Raw genomic sequence first — 19,478 nt, 5'->3', positions numbered from 1 at the left:
GTTTTTTAGCTCCCTTCACTGCTCAAGCGTCACTAAATCACCACTCTAATCTGACTGCTCATTGACATGAAAAAATCGAAAAAAGTGTGAACAGATCTTAATAGAAAAATTCAACGATTTCTGAAAAATATGCAAAAGTATAAAAGTTTTTCCTCTTTTATATTCCAACCAGGTGAGCATTTTCTTTATTTTGTCAACGTAACTACTAAAATTTTTGTGCACCTGGAACATACAAATGGTTCTCGTGGTGACCAACGCAAGATCTGCTCTCAATTCTGCTTTAAAACCTGATTATTAAGTTTCCGAGGACTATTCTAACGCTGCATATATTCAAGCATGTGCTGGAATTGGAGTGTTGACAATCGTTCTTAAAATTTATTAGGTAAAATTAATGACTCTGCCTTGAGTTGATTGAAATTGCAGAGCGTGGAGGTCAAAGTGGCGGACAAATCTGTGTGGGATAAAATGTACGTGACGACACCAGACAGTGTGGTGACAGAGGGCAAAAAGTCATTGAGCTTCTACGCAGGAGGAATCGGCAACTCAGACACGCCTTTGTTGAAGAAAGACGCCTGTGAGGGAGACTCGGGCAGTGCATTGGAGTGTCGAAGAAAAAACGGTAAAGATGCTATCGGTGTGATCAGAGGTCATTTCATGCGCACAATTATCTGGACAGGGGTCTGGATTTTCTCTGGACAATGTGCAGAAGATGGAAGATGGTCTGATCAATGGCATTTTTGGTCTGGGGATCGTCTGATCTGAGGTCGTTTCAAGCGCACAATCGTCCGCAAAACGGTCTCGATTTGGCCCAGGTCATGATCGCCTAAAAATCTGGACAATGGTCTGATTTCGGTCTGATCAGCGGTCATTTCCTTCTGGGAGGGTCTGATCAGAGACAATTTTGAGCACACTCCGATAGCACACGGTGTTTCGAGTGCACTTTAGTCTGATCAGAGGACACTTTGTTCTGGGATGGTCTGATCAGTTGTTACTTTGGTCTTGAACGGTCTGATCAGAGGTCATTTCCAGACTGAAACTCAAACTGGGAAATACAGCCCCAATTTAGACCTCGATTTATAAAACGACTCAATTATTCTGGTGGGGGTTGGCTGCGAAAGTTGAGTACAATCGAGTAAGACGTACTAAAAATGAGGAAAGATCTTTTCATGGGCCAAGCAAATGTGTTTTCATTGGCATTTTGGATCAAACATTTCAGTGGCATTTGCGGATTATATTTTCATGGGCAAAAAAATAGAATTTTAGCAAAAGTTCAACGTCAAAGGTGGGTCGAGCTAAAGTCTAACGTATTTTGAAATTGAATCTAGCATAACTCGAGCATGATATTTTGGGTCAAACTATAGTCCAGTTGTACCCCAAGGTCAAGCTAAAATTATTAAAACCTGGGTCAAAAAAATGTTTCGGAAATTATGTAAGACATCCGCTGAAATTTGATAAAAGTTCAAAGAAAACCGTGACCGCAAAAATTACACATAATAATGCGCTGAACCTTTAGAAGAAATGCGCTGAAAGGCGCCGAAAATTTGAGACGGATAAGCTGACACTTTGTAAGAAAATACTTTGTACCAAAAAGGAGCTAAAACTTATGTAGTAAAAATTTAAAGGTTGAGAGCATTGTCAAAAATTCAACGTCTTTTGGTGCATTTCTTAGAGGCATTCGGCGCTTCTGTTTCAAAATTGTGCTGAAACAACGCTGACATGTCTAGCCGGAAATCAATTCAGTCGAGTTAAAAACAATGGTTCACAATCTAGAGTTTCACAGTATGCAAAAACAGTATGTTTTTAATATCTAACACCTATCCTCTCTCGCACAAATTTTTAAGCTGTTTTCATAAGTCAAAGATGTAATATAATATGCGAATTGGTAATAGCAACACTTATCTTCTCAGCAGACTACTTTTGCGATCTCATTTTGTTGTTTTTATGCTTCGTAGAATAAACAATTATATCGTTTTACCTCATTTTGCCACTTTTTCGACATCTTTCCTCTTTTTGACTTTGAATTAGAAAAAAAAATGTTTGATTAATAAATTTCTAACATGTAACATTAACCAAGTGGTTAGTTTAATTTACATGTTTGCAGATTAAAAAAAAATTCATTATCCTCAAAATGCATTGAAACTGCAGTTTCTCAGCAAAGCGATTAAACTGAACAGGATTTGTATCGAACTTGAAAATAAAATAAGAAACAGATGCACACTTATAGCCCAATTTTACATGCACGCTACCTGAAATTTGTTCTTATAAGTTGTTAGCTTCCATCTTCAATGCTTATTAGTTTTAATACTAACACTTCTGTCCTCTCATTAAGAAAAAGGAGCATGTCTATCAGCAAAACGAAATCAAAATAGTCCGCACCTTGAAAATATTTTTTTAGATTTTAATCAATTTTGGCCATTTTTCCGTTCTTTCAATCCTAATTGGGGCTATGTGATTCCATGGGATGTAGGCACGTTATTTCTTGGTGGATTTTTTACATCTCTTATCTCAAATTTTTGTATCTAGTTTTAGGCTTCAATCTTTCAATCTATCGTTAATCTTCAAAGTTTTGATCGCATGTATGGATTTTGGTTGTAGTATTGGTGTTTTCTGTGAGAGAAAAAAACATCTAATGAAAACACTATTTTTGCTATATAGAACACACTTGAGTTTATCCTGGTAATCAAAGAGAGTTGCCTGAATGTTCATAACCTGTTTCTTTTTCAAAAAAAATGTAAAATAAGTTTTTGTGGTTTTGTGGAAATAAGAAATGAATTACTTTTCCAAAAACAATTTTTCCGCAATCCCTTTAGTTTTCTCTAGCTGTCTGTCCTTTTTTGTTGGCTTTTTATACTTTTTCCTTCATAACGCCGCAGAGATATACCCAAATTTTCATGGGCATATTTGCCTGATCTGTGTATCTCTTGTTCGTTTTCCTATGTTAATTCATTGAAAAAGCAACAACATTGCAAAAATAAAAACTTTAGCAAGAAAAGGCAAAATTGAAGGAAATTACGCAACCCGTGGTTGCAAAATTGTCCAAATTTAACCGCGAAAATGAGATACAAGATGTTTATCTTATATTTAGCGCGTTATTTATCACGAATCTGCTCGACTTATGTATCTCTTCAGCGGACGCAACGTAAATAAATTTTCTCGCAGAAAGTTCCTGATCTTTGCACCAAATGCATCTATAACCCGCAATTAAGAGCAATTTAATGAGCTTTTTTGAGCATGTAAAAGTGGTTTGAAGCTTTTTGAAGTGATAGCAATTAATTGATTATATGTGCCCAGTGGGGCGAATGTGCGGGTAAATCCTGGCGAGAAAACCTGGAAAACTACTATTCCTGGTATTTCCTGCTAAAAATTCCATTTTCCTGTCATGAAATTATTACCAAGAGTGACAGGGAAAAATACATATTGCCATATCCTGCCAGGTTTCGCTGCGTATCCTAGTAATTTTCTGGCAAATTTCCCGCCCTGTCCCGGAATTTCCTAGAAGGTCTCACCGCTTATCCTAATAATTTCCTGGAAGGTTTCCTCGCGTATCCTGGTAATTTCCTGCAAAAGTTTCCCCGCTTATCCTGGAATTTCGTGCATGGTTACCCTGCTTATTCTGATAATTTCCTGGAAGCTTTCTTCGCGTATCCTGGTAATTTCTTGAAAGATTTCTCCGCTTATCCTGATAATTTCCTGGAAGCTTTCTTCGCGTATCCTGGTAATTTCTTGAAAGATTTCCCCTCTTATCCTGGTAATTTCCTGGAAGGTTTCTCCGCGTATCCTGGTATTTTCCTGAAAAGTTTCCCCGCTTATCCTGGTAATCACCTTCTCATCAACTTTCCAGTAATCACCTTGTTGTCCTGGTAATTTCCCGAAATGATGGCCGAATTTCCTGGTAATTTCCTGACAACTTTCGTGGTAATCCCGGTAACGATGTCGAGAGTTTACCGTAAGTTATCATTAAATGTTAATCCCGGTGCGATTCCTGGTAATTTTCAAGCCGGTAAATCAGGCAAATTTAACAGGAAAATTACCGGGAAAATTCCATTTTTACCGGGAAACGTTGCACTGGGTGGTTTGCAGTTTAATAAATTACCAAATTGGGCTCAAAATTATTTAAAATTTCAATTTGTTTTCAGTTGTAGGTCGGGAAACGGGGTGGATATCACCTAATATTTTTTCTTTTGTTGGCAATTTTTGGAAAAAAGTCAGTTATTTTAGCCCGGACACAGTGGTACAGTGGATTCTAACCTAAAACCAACAAAACTTTTTAAAATATTATGTGCACCTGGGGCGTTAAAGTTATATGCCCATATATGCTAACAAAGCTGCAAGCGAGTGGGGAATATAAAAAATTTGTTTGTTTGCGCTCCGGGAAGAGCTACATCTCTGCACTGGTAATCGCTAAAATTCAAGTCAGATCGAGAGGTATTTCCAATTACAGCCCCTCCATGAAATTATCCCCCCCCCCCTAGTATAAGTTCCTTGATTGAGGGCTATAGGTTAATTGACCTCTAAGGTGGGGGCTCCAATGGGAAAGACCCAGGTCGGGTACCATTGTCATTGTGTCTTCTGCATGTAGACCTGGCCTGTAGGTAGAGTTTTCCATCTCTAAAACAAAGGTTTCCCTTTAACAATTTCTCAACTCCTTTTGATCGTCCATAACAAGATAAAGTTGCAGGGAGGGAAATTTCAATAAAAAAAACCATGTGAATTGATTACTGTTTTTTTTCTTGCAAAACTTGACTTAAGTAGATATTTCCGATTGAATCCAGCAAATGAAATTGTTAAACTGAAATTGAGTCAACTTTTTTTTTGTCTATTTAGAGATTTACAGGTGTCTAATAAATTTTTCTGAAAGAACCCTAAATAATTCTGCGTCTGTTTTAGATGTTCATTTAGTTCGGAAAAGTCACTCCTTCCACGACAACTTTTTGTGTTTTTGTACAGATTTGAAGTTTTTTATTAATTTTTGAATCAACATTTTGTTACGTCCATTTACAGATTTGTAGGTGTTTATTTTTTCTTAAAAATTCCTCCATTTTGCTCTCTCTCTCTCTCTCTCTCTCCAAATAAAAAACGCGGGACTATTAAACTCAAAAGCGGACTTGTACTGTTGCAATTTGTTATTGCCAGTTTATAAACATAAACAATTCAATATAAACATTAAAATGGCAATTTTAATTGAAAGGCAAGTATTAAAATTTTAATAAAAAAGTTTTAAAAGTTCTTTTTCTGCTTATGAGTTGTGATTCCCTTTAGAATAACCCAGAGGTTCTGTCCTGCTAATATTTGACTGCATGTCCGGAGGTCTCCGTTCACTAAACAACAGCAACCACAAAACAAAACAAATATATTTTGCCGTGTCATTAATTCTACATCTAAATCACTTCAAAAACTTTAAATAACTTTTGAATGCTCAATTTTAAAAGCTGCAAATCATTATTGCATTCCAATTTAAAGCTTGAATTTTTTGCATGCTCAAAAGCACGCGTTTTTTAGGCTCAATTGCGAATTAGAAATGTATTTAATGCGATAAACGGAACTCTAAAATGAGTGAATTTTTGCTACCAGACTTGTCACCTAGGAAAAAACATACATAGCTTGTTTCCTATTTTCACTCATTTTATGTATCTATTTTTCGAAGGATTTCGACCAAGGACGAAAAATTTGGTTACTTTTATGCGCGTTATGTTCCCCCTTTTGCATCTGCCTCGCTTTTTTTCTTTTTCATTTACTGGAAACTTTTCATTGGATTTAAACTCATTACATAAATATAGAAATGGGGATGGCACTAAAACTTCTATAATTCAAACTGGCAAATAATTTATCTTTGTCGTTCTCTAAAAAACGTTTAAGCTCTACCCAAGTTTAGACCTCGACTTATGAGAAGACTTTATAATTCTAGTAGGAGGTCTAATATTGACTATAAAGACACGGTAAAGCCCCTAATTGAAGTCGAGGTAAAGTTTTTTCATGGGTCCAGATAAGATTGTTTCACAGCAATCTAAATTCGAGCATGGTCTTTTAATAGGTCGCGCATAGTCTTTTACTGAGTCGAGGATCGCATTTTGTGGGATTCATAACAGTTAACTTTTCTGTAATTCTTTTTGTAGATGTTTAACACCTACCAGCAACACCAAACTAGCGTTGCAACCGGCAGTCCAATTTCGAAAAACAGGTAGAATTTTGCCAAAAAATTATTCGAAATTTTCAATTCTTAAGATAAATTAGTTTAAGCAGTTAACAAATATAGCGAATTTGTTCGGGTGAATTCAACTAGTAAACAAAGCTCTAACAATCAACATTTCATCAGCAATAAGTTTAAGGTGTTGTGATTCAGTTCATATGATTATAAAATTGTTCTTTGTTTTCAAAAATTTATAATAGCGGAGTTCGTTTTTCGAGAAAAAAATGAGAAAAATTGAAAAACTTGAACTGTAAAACCGGTTGACAACGTTATGAACAGGAGCAAATTTTCAGAGCAAATGTAAATTTTTGGGTCCAGCATGATCATTTATACGTCGAGCTAAAGTCCAGCAAGAAAAAGTTTGGTCAGGACAAAAGTCTAGCTGAACGATTAGGTGCAGTTAAAGTCTTTTCATGGGCTGAACGAGTCCAGCATGGTCTTTTCACACCACTATTGGTCGAGCATGGTCTATAAGTTGAGGCCTAAACCAGGGTACCTTTGCATAGACGTACAGTCTCCATTCACCACAAAAAATGTGCAATATTGGCGGTGGATGCGGTAAAGTCAATTAGGTTTAAATTTTGCTGTGAGGAATTGCTCATGGTTGGTTGAAATTGTCCATTATGGGCCTGTGGCGCAACGGATAACGCGTCTGACTACGAATCAGGAGATTGCAGGTTCGAATCCTGCCAGGCTCGTGCCAGAAAATTTTACTTCTGAGTTTTAGTAGTTGTTTAAGATGTAGCACTTTAGTGCATGGGTACTGCCCATTATAGCCCCCCCCCCCCCCCCCCAGCTTAGTGGTCACATCCTATAGCCCCCACCCCCAATCATGATAGATATACCATAATGTGGGGGGGGCTATATTTTCATGGGGGGGGGGCTATAATGGGAAAGACCCTATAAAAGAGTTACTTTTGATATTGGGTTATAATTTTTGCACAACCATAGAATTCTCCAGCTGCTTGTGTTGTTTTTGCCATATTCGCCGAGGAAGTATTGCCAATAGGTGTCGCAATGACTTGTGATTTTTGTTCAGCTGGATATGAAAGATTGGGATGTTTGTTGATTATGTTGAAAAGTAGCGGGCTTCTTGGCCAAAAGCTTTCACCGGTCTTGCTTAATTGTTTTTTGGAAATCTTGACTTCGCTCTTTTGCCCTTGACTTTGCTCTTTTGCTCTTTTGCCCTCTTTTGCCTACATCATCTTCAACTAGTTTTATTAGAGTTAAAGTCAAAATTTTATCATTGATTCGAGAAAAAAAAAACATTGCAATAATCGGATCTATTCTGTCCCCCCCCCCAAGCTTAGTGAGCTTGAATTTTTATGACCCCCAGGCGCACGTGCTATTTTCTTACATAGTAACGTGCTATATAACAACATATAATTTGTAACTGGGGGTCATAAAAAACACTGGGGAGGGGCGAAACAGAATAGATCCCAATAATCTTTAATTCTCTATTATTTTTTACTTTTGGCATAGTCTGATCATATCACTTTTGGCTATGTCAAAAAATAGACCAAAATAATTTCATGTCTTCGAATGATGTTGATAGCTTCAAATCCTATGCTTGCGTTAAAGAAAAAGATATATGCTAAATTTCAATTGTAACAAAATTGTTTTAAACAATTTTTTTAGGTTCAGTCTATCTCTGCGGTATCGTTTCTTTCGGACCTGAGCCCCCGGATTGTGGACAACAGCCAGGTGCTTACGTCATGGTGTCTCATCCTGTCATACTTGATTTCATCCAATCCCAGATGGCAAATGAGAAGAACTGGACGGGTGGTCTGTCTACCAGAAGGACAGGTTTGATCTTTGGGTCATTTCTTTGAGCAATACCACACTTACCGACCCAAACATTAATGAAAAACTATGTAGAACGAATGGTGAAATCTGTTTTTTTTATGGCAAAATTTTACTGGTATTTCCCATTATAGCCCCCCACCCCTCCCCCCCCCCCCCCCCAGTTTGTATTAGTGAGTTTATGTAAATTAACTTCAATAGATGCAAAACTATTTCCGCTTTCGTATTTGCGAGTCTTTGTGGCGACGCCACGGCCCTTGGGGAGAGGGGAGTGCAGAAGGAACCAACGTACTAGGTGCAAACACGAAAAGATCCAGCGGTTCTTTGGAGTTTGCCCCCCCCCCCCACAATCCCAACAGCAGCTCCCTCATACAACCTCCTCCTCATCATTCCACCCGTAGCCCTGCACTCTCGAAGCCCCCACCCCCCCCCCCCCCTCCACACACACACACACACACACACACACACCCGCCCCTGAATTAAGATGCTAGATACTCGTCACCTGTTTGCGAGTTATTCGCCCATGTTCGTCGGTTTTTTAAATTGCTCTAAGACGAAGTTCTATCTCTTCAGCTGACCAATTTTTTGTCTGACGCTTTTAACTAACTTTTTTCTAACGCGACAAAGAGGTAAAGCCCGAAGTGCATTAAGTGGCTGAGCAGCTCTCTTAGAGCCTGACGCCTTAATGATCTCTAAATGTACGGTTCAATGAAACTATTGAGGAGGCACAAATTCAAGGTGTGAATTGCAATTCTTAGACTATGAACCCCCACCCTCTTCTCCATTCTCCCCGTTCACTCTCCTTCACCTGCCTCCTCCAGTTCAGCCCATCCATCCCCAAGGAGGTTTCCCAAACGTACGAGACCCTCACTCTACTCACCCACCCCCCCCCCCCCCTCTAATGCTAACATCCCAAAGCCTCAGCTGGCTACTACCGAAGCAAACAGCTGGCGTGTCGTTTGAGAGCAATTGGCCCGACTTTGGTCGCTTAAGTTGATTAATTGCTCTTAAACAATGTTTTCAGCAATTATATTAGTCCTGCGGAATAATTTTTTACATTTTTTGGATCTTTTCCGTTTGTGCCCCCCCCCCAGCTTAGTGGGTACATAATATTTGCACCTCCAGACGCACGTGCCATATTTTGACAGGATGATTTACTATTTAATGGCACGTGTTCTGTAACTGGGGGGCGCATAACGTACTGAGGGGGGGGGGGGCACAAACGGAAAAGATACCACTTATCGTCCTCAAAAACCAACGGGATAACAGGTAGCGTCCGGAGTGCATTAAGGGCTCTTAGAGCCTTTCAGCCTACTAGACTTTAAGGATTTAAGGATGCAAATCAATGAAACTGTTTTGGAGATATAAATTTCTATTGTGGTGGCGGTTCTTGGAGTTTGACCCCCACAATTCACATCCCCCTCCCCCACTTCACCAAACCCCCCTCCCCCCTGCCCACATAAGCCCCCCACCCCTGCCCCCATATCATGCACTGCCACCCCCCCACACACGCACCCACCCACACACACACACACACACACACACACACACACACACACACACACACACGCACACACACGCACCCACACACACACACACACACATCAACCCCCCTCACCCCTCCACCCCTGCTTAACGTTGCACCCGTAACCCAGAGGGCTCGACCCACACCACCGCTACGCTCACCCTACGCCCCCTTCATTTAAGCTAAAGTTGGACTCCCTAAGCCCTAGCCATCTACTTACAGCCTTGGGCCCTGATCAACTGAGCAACCTCCATCTCAAACATATTGGACCCTTCGCCACAGCATACCTCACTGCAGTTTTCAATCTTAGCATCAGCAAAAGTCAGATCCCCTCAATGTGGAAAAAAAGTATCATCATCCATCTTCCCAAACCCGCTAAACCGGTCAAAAGTGCCAAGTCTTATCGCCCTATCTCCCTGCTCTGCCCTGCCAGCAAACTCCTCGAGAAGCTCCTTGCTGACAGGATGGTTGAGCATCTGAGACCGACAACGCACCAGCACGGATTTAGAGCTAGACATTCGACGGTCACAGCTCTCAACGAGATTAGCGAAGACATTGCCGCCGGGTTCAACGCTAAAAAGCCACCGAAGAGAACTATCCTCGTCGCGCTGGACCTCAGCAAGGCATTTGACATGGTCAACCATGACATCCTGCTCTCACGTGCCGCAGACACCAGCCTACCAGGTTACCTCCTCCGATGGTTTTCAACTTACCTTCAGGGAAGACAGGCACAAACAAGCTTCAGGAACACCATCTCCAGCTTCAGAATCACTAGAAATGGGGTCCCCCAAGGCTCGGTGCTGGGACCACTTTTGTTCAACTTCTATGTGTCTGATGGTCCGGCCCCGCCTGCCAATATCAACATCAAATCATATGCAGACGACTTCACGGTGTATACCTCAACAGCTTGCCTACCATCAGCAACTGGGCCTTTGAACACCTACCTGTCCAACCTTGCAGATTTTTTCAATAGCCGCGACCTCCACCTCGCTGCTGAGAAATGCACTTCCACACTATTTACCACGGACCCGAAACAGTACAAAATCAACCCAAATGTAAAAATCAACGACAAGCCAGTTCCCCATTCTCAAACAATCAAGATTCTAGGCGTCACATTTGACACTGGACTAACATTCACCCCACACATTAACGACGTCTGTGCTCGCTCTCGCAAACGACTGAACGTGCTCAAAGCACTTTCTGGAACCAACTGGGGTCAGTCTAAAGAGACGCTTCTGATTACATACAAAGCAACAGTTCGTCCTCTGCTAGACTATGCAGCTCCAGTGTGGGGTCCCACCACCAGCACTACCAACATCAACAACTTACAACGAGTCCAGAATGCGGCCTTGCGAACAACAACCGGCTGTGTTTTAATGTCCAGCCAGGAACATCTGCACCAAGAAACCGAAATTCTCGAAGTCAGGCGACACACGAGGCTATTATGCGTTCAACAACAACTCTCCCGTTATTTACCAGCCCACCCAGGCCACCACATTATAACCAGGCCGAACCCCCCCAGACTCATAAAAGAATCATTGCACACCCGTTACAACAGGTATATCGAACCATACCTTGATGAAACTGAAGATAAAGACAAGATAACATCCAAAGAATACCGAAAGATTCTGAAGAACATGCATACAACAGAAGTCAAAGACGCCATCAACAACTATGAGCCGTCCAGGGTACTTGCCACTGCTGCCCCCATGAAGATACATGACAGTGAGAAAACACTCCCCAGAGGCAGTAGAAGGCAACTCGCGCAACTCCGCTCTGGTTTCAGTCCGCTTCTCATGACCTACTCGGCTAGGATCAACAATGATGTGTCTGAGACGTGCCCCGACTGTAAACGAGAGCCACACACAACACAACATCTTTTTAAGTGCCCGATGAAACCCACCAATCTCTCCGTGAAGTCACTTTGGACAAGACCTGTGGAAGCAGCTAAATTTCTCTCGCTCCCACTCAACGACAACACCGCAACATCGGACTGAGGCAAATAACAACAACAACAACAACAACTTACAAAGCCATCCGATTGCCAGTCGTTTGAGAGCAATTAGCGCGACGCTGGTCGGTTATGCTGATTGCTGTGTCTAGTCATGTTTCTCATTAGGCAACACAACTAATTACCCGTAAAAAACTCATATTAGATTACTGAATAATCTTCCCATGCAGGAGAAAAGGAGACAAAAGCCTCCTTTGCATCGTTGGTCAAACTTTAACCATATATCATGCTTTGCGAAAAGATAACACCCTCAAAAAAATAACGCGTGCCTTTTTCACGGTGTGTATTTCAGGAGATTCAAGCTGGGGCAATGACAAAACGAGCCAATCAGAAACGATTCACATTTGGATTACATCATTTCAATTATTAATTGCTCTTGAACGTAGTTCATAGCAATTATTGTAAACGTGTGTGTCTTTTTTATGCAAAATTTTCGCTTGACAATTTTGACTTTTCGAGTGACTTTTACGCCCTTGACTTTTTGCATTTCGCGTGATCTAAAATTCTCTCTCAATCACAATTTCAAGCAGCTGAACTCAATTGGAGCAATTTAATACTGAAAGTCAAATGAAGAGTGCGCCGAAACTGGTGTCATTTTTTAACTTTAAATCTTAATAGTGGTATATGTTAACCTCTAATGTGGTTATTTGAAGCCCACTATAGAACTTCTTAGTCCCATTTAGCCCCCCCCCCCCACTGAAGCAGGCTGCAATTGATTAGAGCTCCCTCTAGTCGTTCAGGAGCAATTCTTCCGACGTTTAGTCGGTTATGTTTAATTTTCATATTGTTTGTGCTCATTTTGTAATATTTATTAACCCACAGTTTGTAAATTTCATGGTAAATTTCATAGACAATCAAATAGACCTCGACTGCCTACACACAGTGTCTTCATTTGCTTTATGATTTTTTGGAAGTTGCTTTGCTTGTATGTGTTGATCTTATTCGATGAAATATATTTATGTCCCTGTTAAAAATTGAGTTATTGCCTCTTAGTTGATTATAAGAAAACTGATTGTTATCATTTTTCTCTCAGTTACGCCTTTAACGTATTGTTCATACCACAATTTTCATGGACAGAAAGAGCGGAGTATTAAAATTTTTATCGATAACTGAAAATGTGAAAATGTTTTCTTTTCCTTCAACAATTTTTTTAAATAGCTGTTTTGTGGCTGTCGTGGTCTTTACAACTCAAAGTTTTGGATCTATTCTGTTTTGCCCCCCCCCCCCAGTGTTTTTATGACCCCCAGTTACCAATTATATGTTGTTATGTAAGAAAATAGCACGTGCTACTGGGGGTCATACAAGATTTATGTATGGGGGGGGGGGAAACAGAATAGATCCAAATTTTCTTTACTATCCAACAAATTTTGTAGCAGCTTTTAGTAGTGGATAAAACAAGGGATTCAACCACCAGTAAAATTTGTCCCTTTCTCCTAACGCTAATCGCGCATGTCGAATCAGGCCAAATTTTACTGTTTGTTGAATCCCTTGTTTTATCCACTACTATATATTAGCTCACATTCAATAAAAAAATCAATTAAAATCAAAAATAAAAACAAAAAATCAAAAAATCAAAGCAAAATTTACATTTCACTCTTTAAGAGTGATTCACTTTTATTCGGAGTGATCCCCAGTAGAAAAGATCGCTCTTTTTCGCTCTTAAAGAGTGAATCCCTCTTTTTGATATTTTTTTTTATTTTTTTATACTTTTTATTTCAAATTATCTATACTTTTCAATAAATTTATATTTTCTTTTATTTTTTCTATATTTATTCCATTATTAATAAGAAATGATACAAAATTATAGTATTTACATGAACAACTATCAGTGAAACTGCTTCGCAGATCCTCAGTTTGGCTAATAACTAAAGGACTTACAGCTCTAGGACTTTGCCATCTAGGATCAATTGTTTTATCCGCGAAGCGGTTACACCGATCAGTTATATTTCTACTAAATCCTCTAGTCAATTCTATATCTGGATGTTCTTTCTTTACATGAGCCCGTATCCCATCATATCTCACAACAGAAGTACAATGTGGACAATTAACTTTAGCTGAAGTACAACTTCTACTTGTATACTTACCCTCATCAAAATTATTTAGTGGTTTTATATAATTACACTTATTACAACATCTAGTTAATACTTCTGAGCTGGGGTTAAGGTTAGGGTTAGTGATAAGGTTAGGGTTAGGGTTGGGGATAAGGTTAGGGTTAGGGTTGGGGTTAGGATCTGAGTTAGAGTTATAGTCATAGATAGAACCAGAACCAGAACTAGAGCTAGAACTGGGGTTAGAACCAGAACCAGAACTAGAACTAAAACTAGAACTAGGGTTAGAACTAGAGTTAGAATTAGGGTTAGAACTAGAACTAGGGTTAGAACTAGAATTAGAATTAGAATTACAACTAGGGTTAGAACTAGAATTAGAACTAGAACTAGATTCCTTCTTTAAAGAACAACCCCATGGGGAAAAATCATTAGCACAAATACCACTTAATATTATATTACGACACATACATTTATCAGTTTTATCTTTATGAAATGATTCATAATGATATTTTAAAACAGCAATGTTTCCACATTTATAGTTACACTCTAAACACTGTAAAAGCATTTTTAATAGATAAAATTATCAGTGAAGGAACTTTGTTCGTGGTTTACCAAACTGCTTCGCAGATAATATTAGCTATGCTGTAGAATCGGTGTACAAACTTTGCGGATCAGTGAAACTGCTTCGCAGATAATATTTAGCCATGATTTCAATTAAATCTTTAGTTTTATCTTTAGATGTGATACACTCTGCTAAATATTTATTTCCTAAAGTATTGAGTGTATTAGTTTTACATCTCTTATCTAAGATCAAATCAAGGTCTAATTCTTTTTTATCTTTAACAAAATTTATAATCTCTTCTCTAAATTCTTCATTATTTATATATAGTTTGTTTAAAAACCTTCCTCCCTTTCTATTCAAAATTCCCATCTCTTCATTGGCGAAGTCACAGTTACACTGATCAGTATAACTGCTTCCCTGATCAGTATAACTGCTTCGTGTTTCAACTTCCAACTCTTCTCCATATCCAATATTAACTAATGTATTTACTCTACTCAACATTGTAATTACTCCCATTGCTACAGTTCCAGCATCTCTTGATATTGAATCAGGATAAAAACAATTAAATATAAATAAACCTATGCCTATAATTCCACCAATATTTGATAAAAATTTCATACCCTTTCCCTTAATCATTTCTTTAGTTAGAACATCATTCTGAATTTTAATATTATTTAAAGTAAGAAGTTTATTAAAATATAACTGATAATTATCATGATTAATAACATTTCTATCTGTTGCATTAATCATTAGTGGTTTCATATATACTATAAGTTTATTTATATCTTCTCTTTTTAAATCATCTTTTAAACTAAGAGCTTTTAAATCAAGGAAACCAACTCTTGAATCATATATGATTGTTCTATTACTACTAATAATAATAAAAGTATTTTCCTCTTTAATATATTTAATTATACCATAACGAAGTTCATCTGACATTCCATCTGTACAATTATAATAGTTAATATTTAATTCACTAATTATTTTATTGAAGTCATGTTCTCATTTATATATCTCATTAAAGTTTTTAAATAGATCAAGTCCATTATAAGTTGTTAAATAAATAGTATCACAACTCATTCTTGCTGTATTAATTATTTGAGCTTTTTTATGACACATTACAATCATTTGAATATTATAATGACTACCTTCAGTAAAATAATAACCTCTATCCTTATTTAACCTATCATACATATCATCAAGTACTATTACACAATTTTGAAATTTATGCATATTATTTTTTATGATCATATTTATATCACATTTATAAAACCCAGTATAAAACTTATTAGACTCAGGATCTATCCAGTCTCTGTCATCTTTACAAACTATAACTATGGACCTTTGGTCTTAATCTTGATCAGTGAAACTGCTTCGCAGATCTTGAACTTGATCTTGAACTTGAACTTGATTTTGAACTTGATCTTGATCTTGATCTTGAACTTGATCTCGATCTTGATCTTGATCTTGATCTTGGTTTTGGACTGTGTATAACTTTAAATATTGTCTAATAAAATATGTTTTGCCTGTACCAGTTCCACCATAAACAATAGTAGTATGTAGTGGTGACTTTTCATATTCAAATCTAACTAGACTCCTATTCATAAATCCACCAAAGTTTTCTTCTAGTTTTGTATATTTACTTGGTCTTGAATCATATATTATATACCAAATTCCAATTATAATAATAAAAATAAAAACTGCACTACCTGTTTCCATTTTTATATAATATAGATTTGATTTAGATTTAGACTTAGACTTATAATTAGACTTAGATTTAATAAATTTATTTTTTAAAAATGCTCATCCTAACTTTTGAGGAATTCAATAATAAATTTAATATTGATAATAATGCTATGGGTGATATCAAAAAAATGATATAGGTAAAGATATAAGTCTAACACCAATTGGGATTGTAATGAGAGATCAAACTCCAGATAGTATCAGGGATCCTAACTTCAACATTATTGTAAATCTACATCCAACTGAAGGTACACATTGGGTTTTAGTTATAAGAAGAGAAGTTGGTCCAACATATTACTTTGATAGTTTTGGTGTAGAAACCCCACCATTATTCCGAGAAGAATTTGTTGCTCTAGGCTCTAATGAGAGAATACAACAATGTGATGAATCTTATTGTGGGGCTTATTTTTTATATGTGATCTATCTTATGGATAGAGGATTTAGAATTAAAAGTGCTTTGAATATTCTAGTTAATCAATGTAAATATCCAGGAATATATAATGAGTGTTTTTGTTTAAGTTGTAGTAGAGGTGGTGATAAAGATAAAGATAATGTTAATGATAATGTTAATGATCTACAAAGTAGCTTTGCTAATAAGGATAATGTTATTGATAATGATAATGATAATGATAATGATAATGATAATGATAATGTTAATGATAATGTTAATGATAATGTTAATAATAATGATAATGATAATGCTAATGATAATGATAATGATAATGATAATGATAATGATAGAGATAATTTTATCAAAGGAGTAAATCTAATAGGAATAGCAATAGTAATAGCATTAGTAACATTCCTACTAATAATATCCGTGAAGCGGTTTCACCGATATCTGTACACATAAATGATGATCTATATTTATGGTTAAATGATGATGATATAATTATTGAAGCCGCATTCCCAGATAACTTTAGATGTATAATATCTGGTCCTAGTAAATGTGGTAAGACATTCTTATTGAAAAAACTAATTCTAGCTAGTATATACTTTGATAAGCTATACATCATTGGAACTACTGGTGATCAGTACCATGGTATAGAAAGAATAAACCCAAAAGCAGACGTTGAATTTATTAAAGATATAAAAGATTTACCATCTCCTGATAATCTACCCAAAGACTTAAAGAAACTAATGATATTTGATGATGTTAGAGCCAAAGAACCAGTTATTAATGAATACTTTTGTAGAGGTAGACATAATAACTGTAATATGATATATCTTAATCAAAACCTGTTCTCTCTGGATAGGCAGAGTGTTAGAGAGAACTGTAATCTATTTATTTTATTTGAACAGAGAGGTAAAGTCCTAATATCTGTATATCAAGATTTCTTTAATAATGTTGAACTTAGTTATAATGATTTTGCTAAAATATGTAATAAGGTACGGAAAGAGCCTTATAATTATATTGTCATTGATATAACTAAATATAAAAATATTAATGGTAAACTAAGAATTAATTGGGATCGGAGAGTTTTGTAGTTTAGTTTAAATGTAAGTCTAAGTCTAAGTACAAGTATCAGGGAACCTGCTTCGTAGATAAGTGTAAGTACAAGTATCGGGGGAACCTGCTTCGCAGATAAGTGTAAGTGTAAATTAGATCAACGAAGTTGTTAACACAGATGTAAAGTAAAACTCAATACATCACCATTAAAGTCTGTAGATCTTCCATGCTCATCTTTATTATGAAATTCTATATATTCTATTCTATCTTTAGTTACATTTTGATACAAGATTTTAGTTGGTATAATATTTATCAAGTAACCTGGTGGTTCAATTAGATTAAAAGTATATAGTATGTCTGTATCTTTACCATTATCTTTAGCTCCAGATATCACATTACAATGAATGTTAATAGTACTAAAACCCATAATATCAATAATTTTCTGAGATTTATATCTACTTTTTTTGTAAATTATTTTTCTAAATCCTAGTAATGAGGCTAGTGAGTTTTCTATATCAAAGCTGATTGCTCCTTGTTTTATTTCCATTAAACATTTCATCGTATTCTTATCAGGTTCTATTATAACATTACCATCAGTTTCTTCTTTTATTAATTCTGCTATGTCAGTTAACTCATTTGCTCCCGGTGTAATAGTTCAATATAGCAACGGGATTCCTTTATAATTATAATTAAGTATAGATGTAATGTTTCCGCTTGAGGTAGAGATAGGGTTAAGGTTAGGGTCAGAGCTAAGAGCCCGAGGTAAAGCTTCATCATCTTCTATAACAGTACTAGTATATAAGAATTGATTATTTCTCCTATTCACATTAAACACCGAATTATAAACAGATAATCTAATTAAACCTAATTTTGTTGTATTAAGTATAGGTTCACTAAAGTTAAACTTTTCTGTTGATTTTATCATTCTAATGTTAAGTGTATGCTCTTCTTTAGTTTTAGTTAAAGCATCATGTAAATTTTGTAGTTCTCTTAACATTAAATTGTCTGTCATTTTTTTATCTTATAAAAATGGATTTTAGTTTGGATGCAACTTATGGTTACAATAATGATATACACAAAAGTAAGATTATAAAATATAAACCCAATAATCTAGCAACAATGAATACGGTTAATACCAATATTAATATCATACTCAATAGAGAAGAGAATCACTTAAATATACATGAATCATATCTAGAGATAGCGTTTGTTGTATCAGATGATGCTGGTGGTGTATTTGCTAATGATGCTAATATTAGATTAGTTAATTATGGTATGATGGCATTGTTTAGTTCAATTAAGCTTGAAACTATTGGTGGAAGGACTATTGAATATATAGATAATAGTCATCCTAATCTATTGATGTATAAGTTATTAACTAGTACTGGTGATGAATATGAGAGTGATTTTGTTAGAAATCAGGGCAATAGAGATAGTCAACTTAAAGGTGACCATATTGCTGCACAACGAGGACATATGTATATGATGATTAAGATGAGTGATCTATTTGGTTTCGTAAATGATTGAGAAAAGATTATATATGGTTTAGGATTTAAACCAATATTAAAAAGGAATAATAATGATAGAGCTCTATATAGAGTTAATGCTAATCCTGGTGCAGTTGCCAATGATGGTAATATAGAAATTAGAGATATATCATGGTGTGTACCTAGTATTGATCCTAGTAATGATAATAGAATTATTGTGCAGAAGGGATTAAATAAAGAGAATAATGTAGACTTTAGTTATTATGAAAGAAAGACATTTTATAAGAATGTACCCAATGCTACTAACTTCTTGTTTGATCTAGGTATGGAAAGTGGTATGGAAAGACCGCAATATATAATAGTTGGTTTTGAAAATATTAATGTTAATGAACAAACTCATGATGCAAGTACATTTGATGTAATGAATGTTACTGAATGTTATTGTAAGATTGGTAGTGAGTTTTATCCCGAGGATAGAATGAATATTAATTATTGAACCAATAAATATAATGAGGCTTTTAAAGAGATTGTTAGCTTTAATAAAGATTATAATGGGCTACCACATAATATAAAACCATATATAAATCATAGAACATTCAAAAGTAATTATAGAATATATGTATTTGATACTAGATATCAAAGGGATCATATGGGTCCACAAC

The 19,478-nt window shown here is 36.4% G+C and overlaps 1 protein-coding gene and 1 non-coding gene across 2 annotated transcripts; both read left to right on the top strand.

Annotated features, from left to right (window-relative positions):
• Positions 1-448: 448 nt before the first annotated feature.
• LOC142344083 (kallikrein-11-like) lies at positions 449-11,932 on the top strand. Its single transcript, XM_075395566.1, has 3 exons — positions 449-619; positions 7,826-7,993; positions 11,819-11,932. Exons 1-3 carry the CDS (start codon positions 466-468, stop codon positions 11,917-11,919), a joined length of 423 nt encoding a protein of 140 aa, XP_075251681.1. The 5' UTR covers positions 449-465; the 3' UTR covers positions 11,920-11,932.
• Positions 6,813-6,885, top strand: Trnar-acg (transfer RNA arginine (anticodon ACG)). Its single transcript has one exon. It is a non-coding gene; the product is annotated as a tRNA-Arg (tRNA).
• Positions 11,933-19,478: the final 7,546 nt, after the last annotated feature.

The sequence above is a fragment of the Convolutriloba macropyga genome, chromosome 8 (assembly GCF_964194025.1).
Source record: "Convolutriloba macropyga chromosome 8, txConMacr16.3, whole genome shotgun sequence".
Lineage (NCBI taxonomy): Eukaryota > Metazoa > Xenacoelomorpha > Acoela > Convolutidae > Convolutriloba > Convolutriloba macropyga.
Note: the sequence above shows the minus strand (reverse complement) of the source record. Positions and strands in the feature narration are given on the sequence as shown.